This window comes from Centrocercus urophasianus, unplaced genomic scaffold (assembly GCF_019232065.1).
Source record: "Centrocercus urophasianus isolate 14NV4802_14NV808 unplaced genomic scaffold, USGS_Curo_1.0 seq_9, whole genome shotgun sequence".
NCBI classification, from domain to species: Eukaryota; Metazoa; Chordata; class Aves; order Galliformes; family Phasianidae; genus Centrocercus; species Centrocercus urophasianus.
Window position 1 is genome coordinate 17,017,913 of NW_024885532.1, and position 14,931 is coordinate 17,032,843.

General features: G+C 33.5%; 1 protein-coding gene across 1 annotated transcript in view; it reads left to right on the forward strand.

Moving 5' to 3' along the window:
- Positions 1-14,931, forward strand: part of DIAPH3 (diaphanous related formin 3) — a 229,272-nt gene that overhangs the window by 145,103 nt on the left and 69,238 nt on the right. The window contains exons 23-24 of the mRNA XM_042839146.1: positions 3,671-3,835; positions 10,329-10,464. Coding sequence (XP_042695080.1) covers positions 3,671-3,835; positions 10,329-10,464 — 301 coding nt within the window. The remainder of the gene's footprint in view (positions 1-3,670; positions 3,836-10,328; positions 10,465-14,931) is intronic.

Below are 14,931 nucleotides of genomic sequence, written 5' to 3' on the forward strand. Positions count from 1 at the left end.
ACATCTTCTGTATCAGTCTAGCTCACATCTAATGATTTTCTAAGGAGCAGTTGAGAAACTCTTGACAAATTTTATCCTGTTTAACCACTGAATGTATTTATAAAGGTGATTTTCACACAAGTTTATGCAACTAATACTTGAGAGACAGTAAGTTAGTTGATACCTTTCAGCTAGGAATACAGTCTTTTTTTTTTTTTTTGATCAATCCTCTGTTCCTTTTTCCTTGTGGTTTAAGTGAATTTGTTAAGAGAAGGAAAGAATTGAACTTAGCCTGATTCAAGTGAGGTATAAGAAACCCAATTCTGTACATTGCCTCTAAACTATTGGTTATTCAACCAGCCGTATAGTTGGAAATTTCTTCTGTACGGTGTGAAGAAATAAGACATCCTAGGATCCTAAAGGATTTTCAAGATTACAAGACCAGAGCTGGTCAAATGAAAAAGGACTGCATGTCACTCTTTCAGAAAGGATCAAGATGTTGACTATGTGGGCATGTAATTAATAGGGTTTGGGCAAACAATGTAAATTTAACTTGAATTATGTAATTCTTTTATATATTTTCTATCTGGTCTGGACCTCAGACTCATTAACACTGGTTTTGTTCATAAATACAAGGGATATACACACTATGGTACAAATGTATGTCAATTTTTTTTTAGTATTATATTTAATATAGAGGTAAGATTGAGTGAGTAAGTCAAGGAAAAGGAATTATTAGACAAACACTCTTCAGAAGATACTAATTTAAAAATTTAAACATTAGAGTGTCTTTTTTGAACTACTGTATTCAGAGAAGAAATTTTACTGTCGATCCTTGCTGTGTACATAAAATGAAGTCTCTGTGACATGTGTTTTTCAGATAATCGCAACTATTTCCCCAAGAGCTTCATGTGGGAAATTCTCACTGGAGCCCTGCATAATTTGTACCCTCTGGCCTTAAAATAAATAAACAAATAAAATTAAAAAATTGTTCGTTGAAATCCTGGTTTGGAGTGACCTCAATCTATTTACACCAGTCTTTGAAAAATTTGCTGTGTTTTTACAGAGACTGTTGCTGGCTTATATAATGACAGTCTCAGTTCCATTTTGAAGATTCTGTTGAAATACATACAGCATCTGTGCACTTATTAATCTTTTGTACTTATGCAGGATCAGATTCCTTTTTGAATTGCCTATGTTTAATACATGGGTTAGTTTGTCAGAATGTCACATGCAATGAATGTAAGGTCTTCTGAGAAAATGTTTGGAGTACAAACGTAATTTGTTATCTACTGTAGAGTAACAGCTGATTTTACGTCTTGATACACTCCACTATATTAGTATTTTACATAGCACAATATATTAAAATCAATACAGTTTTAAGACAAGCAGTCCACTATAAAAAAAGCTGCCATGAATATGCAAGACCAAATATATAGTATATGGAAATTCCACAACAGATACTACTCATTTCAGCCCCGCATTGCTTTTCTGTTCCAATAATGAGCAGAATGCTGATCTGTAGTCCCATGAGTTCAAAAAGGCTGTCCATGAAGTGAAGCCATTTCAGAAAAAGTTAACAAATAACTAACTTCTTGATTTGCTTTTCCTCCCACCTGTGTTGCAGCTTTGCTGTACTTCTGTTTTCATTCATCCAAAGCCAATGAATCGTGTAGCTGATAATGCACATATATCAACCTGTTCATAATAATTACAGTTGGGATTGCCGTGCTCAGTAGTATTCCCTGTTGCCTCCAGTTTAGCTAGTACTGGCTAACAAAAGCTGTATTTAAGGAAAAAAGGAAGAGGACTTATTAAAAGTAGCTAAATTGAAGCACAGTCTCAGTAGAATGCCAGGAGCTTAGGGTATCCCATAGCATACCAAACAGAAAATAAAAATCTCAGAATTCTCTGTCTGGGAATGAAATACTGCATAGTAGCACATCTTTCCAGAATGCTGCATTTTGAGTTTAAAATTTTGCACCATGTATTTGAGAGGACTCAGTTCCAACAGTTTAATATAAACATTATATAGACACTATTAGCATAGTTGTAACTGTACTTACATCTTGTAGAATATCACAGATCTTCTCAAAAGTTTCCTTTTTAGTGTATACTGGCTTATCATTCATTTACAACATTAAATATACATTTTATTTATATTTTTAGCTTTTGTAAGATTTTTTTTTTTTCCTTCCTAGAATGCTGAAGAAAGTTACTGGCAGGTTTGATAAATGGCATTTATACCTATTGTCAAAAAAAAAAACAATTTACCTGGTTTTCCTTTAGCATTCCAAGCTATGGAAATAAACAAGCTCAAAAATGCAATAGATAGTTATTTCTATCTAAGTTCTGTTGGTGATATAAGATTTATAGACAAATATAGTATGAAAAATGATTAAGATGCAAAAACATTTTCCTTGGCTTAACGTTAATTTTTGTTTCCTACTGTGGCAGCTTTTTTTTCTTTCCTGAACTGCTGACATTTCTTTAGGTGGTCCTAATGTGTATTTGTGCTATGCTTTGTTATTCATAATTCCTTTTTTTTTTCTTTACTTAATATTTGGGCAGCTGTTCCATACTGATCTCTCATCCACTTTCCCTGCTATCCCACCAGTAAGTTTTGTGCATGTTGGGGAATAAGTAAAAGAATGTTTTAAAACTAAGTATAACAAACTATAAAGACGTCTTATAGTGAAGATCAAATGGGATTTGGTCTCTAAGCTAAACAAGTACATGGTATAAAATTTGAAGAGTAAAAATAATCACCCAGTAGTGAGTTGTTCCTATCAATTTGAAATAGCAGAGATAACAAAAATTCTATTTCTTTGTTTTTAATTCACCTAATTAAAAATCCCATTCTTCATAAAAATAAAATGGTAAATAATGTATGTATTTGTGATATAAAATAGTTAATTGTCTTTTATAGTAATTGCAGTGGGTAGTGGGAGAAAAGGTGAAGTTGTCATTTTTTGTCTTTTACATTCTTTTCAGGAGCATGAAGAGAACATAAATATTTGTTTAGTTGCTTTTCCATTTATGTAAATACTTATGAAATCGTCCCACAGACCAACATGCAGTATTTCTTCTTTGAGCTTTACAAAGCCATGAATAAACAGTTATTTTTTATTTGATTCCATTTGCTATGCAGTATTTTGGTGCTTTTTATAAGTTGCCTATCTTTTTTGGGAGTAGTTCTGTTGTTCTCACCTCTAATTTAATTAAATTGTATTTGCATTGTAAATAGCCTTGGAAAGCATAAATTTCTGATGCAGTCACTAGAAATAAAATCGGAAGCAATACTGTTGCTATATTAACATTCTAGAGAGCTGTTAGGATGAGGGTTTTTTCTCTTATATTTATTATTTTTAATACTGTTGTTTGCTGACATTTCTATTTTTACTGTATTTGAAGTAATAATTACAGTATTTCTTGATATGTTAAAGTATTCCAGTTAGTTACTGATATCTAAATTTCACTTTGTTTTTATATATGTGACAGAATGGCATGCATTTTAGTGAAGTTAGCTACTGGTTCTAAATCAAATTATATAATTTATATATTTTTAAATGAGTATATTTTAGAAATATATTCTAATTTACTTAACTAAATTACATGTTTGACCTTAAAGATAATTGTGCATATGTTCTTAAATGAACTCAGTACTCTTGCAGCCTTAACAGCAGCATACAGCTTTCTAATTCATGCCAAAGAAGATTTTCAGAAACTTTCAGGGATGCATGAGAACATGGAAAAACTGTATCAGAATGTGATGAGGTATTTTGCAATCGATCTGAAGAAAGTTTCAGTGGAGGAGTTTTTGACCGACTTAAACAACTTCAGGATGATGTTCATGGTATGGTTTGTTTATTTATTCCCTAACATTTCTTAAAAATTACTTTTGTAGTCTTCAAATTCCTGAACAAAATAAAATAATTTTCTTCTGCCTCAAAAAGCATCTGATGCACATTACAGAAACTTTTTTTGTTCCTCCTAAATTCTGCTAAGTTACGATAATTAGATTTTGAGTTATTATTTTTGGATTATTTCTTTTTGAAAGAAATGGAAATTCTTTACAACGATGAATGTAATTTAAAACTGAACATCTTATGTTTATTTATAATCTGAATAGGAAAAGTATGAAACTCCACTTTTCTTAAAACTGCTTTTTCTTTTTAAAGGATGCTTGTTAGTTATTTAAAAATAAAAAATAGCTGTCATTCTATGTATTCTTTTCCTATACAAAATCCAAATCCAGAACTTTATTTTATTTAATGATAATGTTCTCTGAGAGTTTGTTTTTTATGCATTTTTAAATCTTTCTTATCTCGCCTTTTAAAGAGATGATCTTTTGGGGAGAAGTAGCAAAGAACTATTTTATGGTTTTTAATGTCTTTATTATCTGTGAGAAACAGCCATTAGACTGATGCAGGTTATTTTTAGATAGCTTTTCATGTATAAAGCTCAATACATTGTCAAAAGCATAATTCTAACTCACTTTCAGTTAGTAGATGTTTGCTTTAGAGTTATCTAAAATAGTCATAAATTGAGGCTAGTTCAATATTTCTTATGTCACAGGCCATCATCCTGCGACCATTATATATAAACATATATATAAACTTTCACAACTAGTGCAATAACAGCTCAGCATAAAGGTTTAAAGTTTTTTGGAAATATAAATTTTTCTTTAGATATTTTTTTGAGTCCCGACATATTTTCATTATGTTTACAAATACTAATAATAAGCATTATTTAATCTCAACGTGGTGTTCTTATTATTCTTTGTTCCACCAAAATATGATTTAAGAAGTTTTAACAAGTTTTCCTTCTTAAAAGTGAAGTAGAAATTTCTCAAACAGTATTTCTTTAAACATTTTTTTAGAGTTTTATAGGAGCTCACTATATATGGCTACAAACAACTGTCTTGGCAAATTTCAGGATAATCAGCTGTTCTCCAAAAGATATTGCAAGTTCTTTTATCATTGCCAGTATACTTCTTCTGTAAGAAGGATGATTAATTTGATGCACTTCAGAATACATAAACAAGACTGGCATAACCCTCAATTTCAAATACCAAAGCAAATTTACGAAAGTCTGAAAGTTCTTTTTTGGAGCTCCTGTTTAGGCTTAGTGAGGATCATTGTCTTGGTTATTTATAATTATGCTCAGATTGGTAAGGTTGTGGGGGCCAGGGACAGTTTGTTGATTTTCTGTGGTTTTTGTGGTCATTGTTTCTTTTGTTTGTGGCTAATTCTGATTACATGGCCTAATTTGTAAGCTATGCTCCTGCAGGAAGGAAATCTTAGAATCAGCTTTGTGATGTAGACTGGTGCAGTGATTAAACTCTTCTGTTGACCTGTTGAAAGATTCAGGTGCTCATTCTGCCATCTTCATTTTGCAGCCTAACACTTATCATTACAATATATTTAGGTTGCTCCTGTGTTTCCCAGTTTTGTTTATTTGTTGTTGTTATTTTTTAATGTTTTCAGACTTGTCAGAGAGTATAGTCAGGAAAAATACTCCTGTATATACTGAAACTTGGGTGAAATTCCTTTGCCCTTCTGTTTTGAGGAAAGTACTTAAAATGGAACCCATATTTAGCAGAGGTATCAGGATGTATAAAGATTATCGAAGCTCTGCTGCTTCAGAATTCAATGACTAAAATTCTAGAAGGTGCCGTCTTCAATTAAAATAATTTTGCTCAGCTAGCTACATGTTGCATGACATTCAACAAAGGTAAGTGCTGGATCTGGGTCCCATGCAGTGACATAGAATTTGGGAATAGTGGCTAAAAACTTTCCCATCAGAAAAGGGCCAGGAGGTTCTGGTTGGCAACTGGCTGAACACGAGCCAGCAGGATGCCTAGGTGATCAAGAAGGCCGATCACATCCTGGTCTAAGTGTCCATCCTCATGTATGCAGCACTGCTGAGCCATGCCTCGTATCCTGTATTCAGTTTTGAACCCCTCACCACAAGAAAAATACTGAGTTGCTCAAGTGCATGCAGAGGAGAGTGACAAAGCTGGCTGAAGGAACTAGGAAAGAGGTGTTCCAAGGAACAACTGAAGGAATTGGGGTTGTTTAGTCTGGAGAGGAGGAAGCTGAGGGGAAACTTCATCACTCTGTAACTATCTGAAAAGAGATAACAGCAAAGAGGGTCTCTTTTCTAAGGTTACAAGTGGTAGCAGTGAAGATACTGACTTACGATGTGCCAGGAAATGTTTAGATTGGGTACTAGGAAGAATTTCTTCCTGGAGACGGTAATCAAGCTTTAGAATAAGTTGTGCAGAAAAATGGTGGAGCCACATCTCTTAAATGGAGGTATTTAAGAGATGTGTAGACATGGCACTAAAAGACATTATTTAGGTAGGTTAGGTTGATTGTTGAACTTCATGGTCTTGAAGGTCTTTTCCAAATGATTCGGTGATTCTGTATGCCTGACTTCTCAAACACACACACCAGTTATATTTTCCAAACTGTTGCTAATTTGAAACCCAGGAAACCTATTTCAAAAATTCAAAATGTTATGAAATAGTTATATTAATTTAATAGTAAAATTATAGTTTTTAACCCACATCTTCTATTTAAATCCTGTAGAATAAGAATTCTAAGTGCTCAGATTCATCTTGAACTGGAGATACAAAGTAGTGGTTGTCCTTTATCTTAATTTCCCTATAGTTGCTTTCCATAAAACTAGCACAGATACTAAGAACCTGCTTCACAGCTGTGTTATAAAGATAGATTCATTAATGCTTTGAAACAGTTAGTTGTTATTGATGAGCATGATAGAAGAAACCTTGAGGAAAATTAATAATTCTGTCTTGCAGAGCACAATTTGAAGGCTATATGAAGAAGGTGTGTAGATAAGGCATGAAACCACTTATCATTCAATGACACTAAACAAAATATTGAGTAGTTGCTTGGGTTTTAGTCTATTCAGAAAAGATTTTTAGGATGCCTAGTGTGACACACCTGAGGCCTAATTTTCAGAATTGTTTAGAATTGGTTTTGATTACTGACACAAGTGAAAGATGTTTGGAAAACTTAGCTAAAAAGATGTTTAAACTTAGTGCTATACCATTATTGGATTCTTAAATAGTCTAAAACAAAAATACAGCTTTAGTCATTGCTATGCATGAGAACATTAAGTTATGTCATCTCTGTTGTTCAGCAAAGCTGACAATTTAAATACATTTTTATTCACTTAGGATACTTCTGTATTTTTCGTTAATGAAAACTAAGCAGTTTAAAATCTGGAGCCATAGTTTACAAGTTAATAGCTAATACTGGAATGCACTTTATACTTCAGTGTTATCTGTTAGCTGTAGCAACTAACATTAGCACTCTGTGACTACCAAATCTAGTGCATATTTGGTTGGCTGAATCCAAAATACGGGTGAAGCACCTTACCTTCAGTGCTGTAATGCCTGCAGATAAGTTCCCAATACACTTACTGCAGCATCTTATTTATCTGAAATGTCTGTTCACCTGTGCTTTCATACTGCTGGATGTACTGCTAGTAGGCTCACTCCTTCCCTTGAGAAAAACAGCTTTTTGAAATAATGTGAAGCAATTGTAATATTTTTCCTCCTTATTTTTCTCTAATGGTTAGAATTTTCCTGCAGTAGTGTGTTTTGGAGAAAGCAAAAGGTTTTTTGAATCAGCAACTTTTAAGTGCAACACAGCATAGTAATCGCAGAACTACAGAAATCCCTTGCTCCTATTGCTACTAGATTGTTTTGCAGCAGAAATGACAGAAAAGTTTGAATCAGTGCTATAGTAAAAGCATACACACAGAAGAAGACATTAACATTTGTTTCCTAGACTCTAGAGCATTTATCTTCTGCATTATATAAATATTTAAAAATCACAAATGATCCAGGAAAGCACAGCAGTGAACCCAAGAATACCTCCATCCCAGAAACTGTAAGCCTTGGCATGTTATGCAAAATAAATCTACTTCTGTAACCCTTCTGAACAATATCTTTGTGTACTGTGTTGGTATATAGTAGATGTGGTCAGACTGTGTGAAGTGTTTTAGCCTTTTTGAGCAATCTAATATTAAGACATCTAGCTTTTGAAATGCAAATGGCATGAGACGTAGAACAATTAGGGTATTAGGGTATTATTTAGAACATTTTAGGATTTGATTACAGGAGATAGGCTTCTAAATGTATGCATCTGCATCTTGTCTGATCTGATGGCATGTGGTCAGTTTTTCTTTAATTTTGTTGCTTTCAAAGGAGCTCTGTCACCTCAGCTCTGTCAAGCACTATGTCTTGGAGTGGTGTCTCAAATGGTGTTTGAGGCATCATCAGTCTGAAATTCTAAGTTAAGTCAAAGGACTTGTGGGAGGCTGTTGTCCTACTGAGGGAGAGGCTGAAAGCAGGATGTGATGCTCCAGAGCAACCAGTGTGCACTGGATATGAAGGTGTGAGCTACTAAATTAAGTCCCGTCGATCATTTTAATTAGAAAGGAATACATACCTAAATTTGCATTGTTACAAGCTGAGTTCCACTGATATTATTTTGGGGAAAAAATGTTGATGTGAAGTAGAATTTTCTTTGATTGCTCCGTTAGTCAACTACGTAATTCCTTTCTATAAAGTCCCTTTACAGAGTTTTGCTGTCTAGTTTATTTTATTGAGTGCTCAGTCTGAAAATCCGCAAATAATTTGTTAAAATTAATTCAATCTAGAACTTCAGCATTCTTTAGTAGGTTTCTCCCCATCACCCCTGTCAAGAAAATTGACAGGGGTGACCCTAGAGAAGATACTGGGGAAGTAAAGTTTTGCTGTATTTTTTAAAAAATGCTTTCATTTCAAAGTAATTTTTCATGATTGAAAGCTTTCAAATTTCAGTTTTCAAGGAGGAGCATTTTCTTATAAAATCCATGTACATTTTTTCATTGTAAGAGAATAACAGAATGGCTGGGTTGGAAGGGACCACAAGGATCATGAATTCCTACCCCGCCTCCTTCCCCACCACATGCAGGGCCACCAACCTCCCCATTTAATGCTAGACCAGGCTGCCTAGACCTTGCTGTGTGGAGCCTCATTAGATTCACCCAGGCCTTCAAGTCTGAAAAGTCTTATCTTTCATCACTGCCTATTGCATTGATGTTACAAGCAGTGCCTGCACAAATATTGCTATAATCCATATTTATCTATGCTGTATTGGATCACAGAATCACAGAATAATGTAATGGCAAGGATTGAAAAGGATCTCAAAGATCATCTAGTTTCAACCCCCTGCTATGGGTAGGGTCACTAGCCACTAGACCAGGCTGTCCTGGGACAGAAGAGTGAATTCTTCAGTCCATTCTTACATTTTCTCAAATTGCAGGCTTGAGATTTTTCTTCTAAAAACAACATCAAACAATAACTATCATTGCAAACATGCCAATCTTGCATAAGAACTTAAGAAAATTTTAAATATTTTGTAGGAGGTGACAACTTTGATCTGTTGTGAAAGATGGGATGTTGTATGTAATTGCAGTATGAAAAGAGAAAATTTATTCAGTGAAGAATAATTTGCTGTTAGTTTTTCTTGTAAGACCTTTAAAATTACATTAAGAATCCTCCCTATATGAAACAACTGTAACACACATAAATTAAGGACAATTTTGAGCATATGTATTGGCACATGTATTGCAGCTGCAATGCACTTTACATTGGATGTAACCCACATAGCTATGTACCAGCATACACAGCTGATATTAAAATAATGAAGTTTATCTTAAAAGCACTGTTTAAAAATATTATTGAAGTTGATTTTTTTTTGTTAGTGTCTAGATATGCAAAAGAATGATTTTAAAATTCTGAAACTCTGTTCTATTTTGGCTTCATTGGAAGATTTGGAGTACTTATTTATGATTCAAAGTAAGGAACGTAGTAGGAATATTATCCAGAAAAATAGAATTTATAAACTCAGTGAACTAATGCTTATGTATATAACAGTAAGAAAAATGAACTAATAAGTCACCAAAGCAATTTTGTTTCCTTTGTCTTAGTAGTATTATGAGGAAGAATAGATCTTGAAATTCCTTTAGAACTATAAGTAAAGAACATAAATTTATAGTTTTCTGAAAACAGGTCGTTTAAATATTTTGACTTCTTCCTTCACTAATATATTTATTTATAAGCTGTAATTCTTGCTGAAATTTATAATCCCATTTGGAGCCGATTAGTATGCTTTTAATGTATTCATTCTGAATTTAATTGTTCTTCTGAATAAAATGTACTGTATGTTGAATGTAAAATATTTGGTAAAATTAGAATATTGAATTTTTAAGTTTTCTTTGTTTTTAAGCTCAACTTTTGCTAAGAGCAACCCTTTTTTTTTGCACAGCAAGCAATAAAGGAGAATATAAGAAGGAGAGAAGCAGAAGAAAAGCAGAGACGTGCTAAAATAGCTAAGGAGAAAGCAGAAAAAGAAAAACAAGAGAGGCAACAAAAGAAAAAGCGTTTGTTAGAAATGAAAACAGGTGAGTAATGTAAAAAGGTAAGGTTGGTGTGAAGGTTGGTATACCCTGAATCACAAATAAGTTCAGTTATGCTGAGAACTTGTTGTGTTATCTGAAAATAAATATTCTCCAAGTCATAAAGCCATTTTTATTTCTTTTAACTAGGATTACATATTCATTTTGTTCTTTTAAGAGACTGTCTGGTCTGAAGTACTATGGATTCTTCTTTGAATATGTCAGTTGTTATTCCACCAGGTCCCTATTGAAACACCTTCAAAGTAACCTCATCCATGCATTTTTAAAGTTATTCATTTATTCTGTGTTGTCTTTTCTACCAAGAGACTACAGACACTGTAAATTCCCGGTTAGTAAGAAAGATCTCTGATGATTCTCTATTCTGCTATATTTTATCTTAGACTGAGCTTCTGGAATCCTTCAGAATGATATACGACTTTCAGTGTAAATTATCATGAGCTACTTTCATTTTTTCTGAGCAGATCTTGTTACGCAGTTCCCCACTCAATCCTTGGTTCACACCTTTGGAATAAATGATTAGCCGTCTCTTCCACGTTTCACTAATATCCAGAGTAGATGTGTGCCTTGAGGTGTGATACTCAAGTTTTCTATTAAGATAGAAATCAAGAGACTCTCCTCAAAACAAAGAAATGTAAATTTTTTAGAAGTAAATGTGACACTCTTTTAAAGTTCAAAGAATGTAGTATTGAAGACTTGAAAGAGGGTAAAAATAGTGGCTGCATTCTTGCATGTTTGGAAGCGTTTCAAAAAAATTAGTTATTCTTCTCTAAGACGTTGTAAGAATGACTGGTAGTGCTTTGGATATACAATTGATAGTCCTTTGGGGAAAACTAAAGTTCCTCACAGTTTCGTTTTTCCTGTATTTGTGTTGAAACTTTCTGTGAAACAGGTTCCAGCATTACAAACTTCTGAGTCACGTGCCCACATGTGTATGTGGGCCTCTGGTAGCTAAACCCACTCCTTCAACTATGTGGCTGTGAACTATATGTATTTGTCATCCAGAAATCATCTAAATCATTGAGTAAATAGCTACTTTGTTTGTTAGTAGATTGTTTTCGTTTGTTTGTTTTAATTGATCACATTAATGTACAGAAAGATTTCTTTCCCTTGTTAGCAGCTACATAAGGCCCTCATCAAATGGGAAAAGAGAACGTTGGAGTCACCTGAAACTATAAATGTATTGGATCTGATATTTGCTAAATTGGCCACTGCTGCTGTTGGTTTCTTTTTGTTGTTGTTGTTCTGCAGAGCTCTTTATAAGGTTTTTTGTGCTTGTCAGTTTGAATTGTCATTTTAAAAGTCTATTAGAAAACCCAAATTCTGGCAGTGGAAAGCACTTAAGGTAGATTTATTTGTCAAAAAAGTACTGCAACAATGATATGAAAAGTGGAAGCTTTGGGGGAAGGGGAGGTTGTTTATTTTTCTACTTTGGCAGTTTTATTGCAACCATATTTACTAAGAAGAATAGCAAAGACTTTCAAAAAAACCACAAAAATTACTTTTTTCCCGCTGTTTTCCTTCCCACAGCTTGTTCACTGAAAGACCAAGTCTTCTCTTTAAGAATCTGTGAATCAGTTAAAAAATGTTTACATCTGACCTTCTGGCAAACATTTAACCAGACCCTCCCTCTGTCCAAATACATAAGCACTAATATCTAAGGGTGACAATGTGGAGTAACTGATTTTCTGCTACATTTCACTTCTTTATAGGGTTTCTAGATCAGATATTGGATTTGTAGGGACATTATTTCAAATGTTGTGTGAATGAAGCCACTCAAAATTCCTTGATGTCACCATCCCAGAAAACATTTTATTCCATTTAATCAGATGCATACTTGAGAATAGTCTATATGTACTGACTGATTCTATAAGGCATTTTTTAAACTGGACAGATCACAGTGTACTCTGCATCTCTACTTTCAGTTTTCAGTAACATCTTGTTTTAACTGCAAATGACATGAAGGTTAAGCATGCCTCTGTATCACTGTCCTGTATGCCACTTCTGATTTAACATTTTCTCTTACACTTTCAAACAGAACTTTATTAGATTGATGCTTATTCTTAAATATTGCATTTCATTATCACTTCAAATTATTTTTTACTTTCCATCACTATCAGTACGTATTCAAGCAGTCAGTCCTTAGTATTTGTACCCTAAATCTGATGTGAGTTAAAAAAAAAAAAAAAAAGCCAAAAACATAGGGCTACTTTTGTATTGCTAGTAGTGATAAGCTACCATTGATTGCTAGCAAAGTGACGTGAACAAATTTGAGAGCCCTTCAGCAAGAGAAGACAGAATTGAATTTATTTTTTTTCTCTCTTCTGTTTTCTTTTTCTCTCCTTACTCATGCTCTAACAAGGTGGCTTAGTTTCTAGACACTTTCCAACCCTTTTTCTGTTATTCTTAAATTACATGATGTATAGTCCTTTAGAGAGCACATTCCTAGGGTGTAGCAGTGCCTTCAGCTGATATTTTTTTTCTTAGCTGCCAATTCTTTTCTTAAATATTAGAGCAGTCTTTTCTATAACTTGCTTTAAGTTGTGCATTTTTTCAGTGACTATTAGTTGACAAATAGTGACTACAGTGTGTTTACATTTTTGGAGCTCCAGCTTTCAGAGTGTATCCATTAATTCAAGGCCTGAACTGCTATCCAGTGCTTAAACTGGGTTTATTTCATCACACTGAACTTCTTTTGTTAACCACTGCTCTTTTTTACAACATAGATGCTTAAGTCTAGATTCTCTTTTGTTCTTGAAGTCCCTTTCTTTGGATTGCTTCATCTCTCACCTGCTTTTGAGATTTATTTGAAGAGTAAGGTTGTCTTGTCTATGGTGTCACCAGATGCATGAGGCAATTTATGTCTTGAATAAGTGACTTATATAATGCTTTAAAAAAAAAGTTAGCTATTTGGGGAATATTACTGACTTTTTTTTTTACTTCAGATAAACCTAGGATCTTAACTATATAAGAAAAATATGGATTTTACCTAACTTATACTTTAATTGAACAGTAAGTTGTATACAGCATACTAGGACTGTATCCACCAGTCACATACCAGGTTTGTCTAGCACTACATAGATTGTATATTAACTTAAAAGGAACGTGATCCCAAATTTAAGACAACTTCTGATTTGTAAGTTATGGGTGAATACAATCATTTCATCATTAGTAAGTGACGCAATTCAAACATGAGAACTGAGGTGGTCCTACAGTAGACCAGCCGTCTCCTGAACTTTAATAGTCTTCTTAGCCTTTGTTCTGCTTTTGATATAAAAATGATTACTTTGACATGTAGATTGCAACTTACATGCTGTCATTCATACTTCTGGATCAGACTGCCTTTGGAATATGTTACACCAAGTTCAGCATTTATGCAGTCGTTTTTAAAATTATGTAAATACGCATAGTGTGTGATACATCTTCATAAAGCTTTTGCTTTCATTTTTTTTTTTATATTTAAGCTATAAGTATATTCATATTTTCTAAATTGTAAAATATGTTTGGGATCTTATGAATATTTTGAAAAAATTTAAACTTTGTAATCTAAATTCAAATTTCTGCTAATAGGACCGTAGATTTTTGTTATCTATGTGGAATTGCATGATTTATTCTCTTGCAAGTTTTTCTGTGTGTGTGTGTGAGTGTGTATTTTTGAAACTTAACCCAATGCCATATCCAAAGCCATGTAAACTGTAGTTTGCTAACAGTCTGCGTCTCTACATCTTAGATAGTAACACTGCTGTGGCCTAATGATCACAGCTCAAATGCTTCCCTGTTATAATAGGCTGAAGCTTAAATTCACATAATATGGACGTAAGTTTCAGATATTCCTCTGAGTTTCAACCTAACTTGAAAGCCAATGGAACTCAGTAAAAATTCTTTACTTTACTTGCATCTGTGAAGACAGTCTAAACTATCACATACTATGGTTACAAAGGTAAATAACTTGTAGAAGGGGATCTTTATGTAAATATCACTTGTCTTTATACTATTAACATTCAGATACGTGCTTTCTTGTGTTGTTCAGATTCTCAGCAGAAAACACATCAATCAATTATTTTGATCTTATCACAGTGTAAAGAATCCTATAACTGTGATAACACCAGCAAAATTTATTGTAATATAATTGAGAACTCCATCATTGTGGCATCTTCATCGTGTCTTTCCTTGAATACTATTTAAACAACAAGCCACACTTTAGTCAGTGGATATTTACAAAGCATGCCCTTCCTTATGCTAAAACAGTGAAGTGATGTCAAAATGATTTCTTAACATTCTATACGGGAAATCTGATGTTTAGTTTGTTTTCATTGCTGTTTCTCAGTTTCACTTTTACCACAAAAAAATGGGTTTAAATCCATATTTCAGCTGATTTAGAAAGTTATAGCTTAATTTGAAGTCAGTTTTGCAGCATTCCTTTTTGCAGAGCTGTCTGTATTGTTTACATGGTTT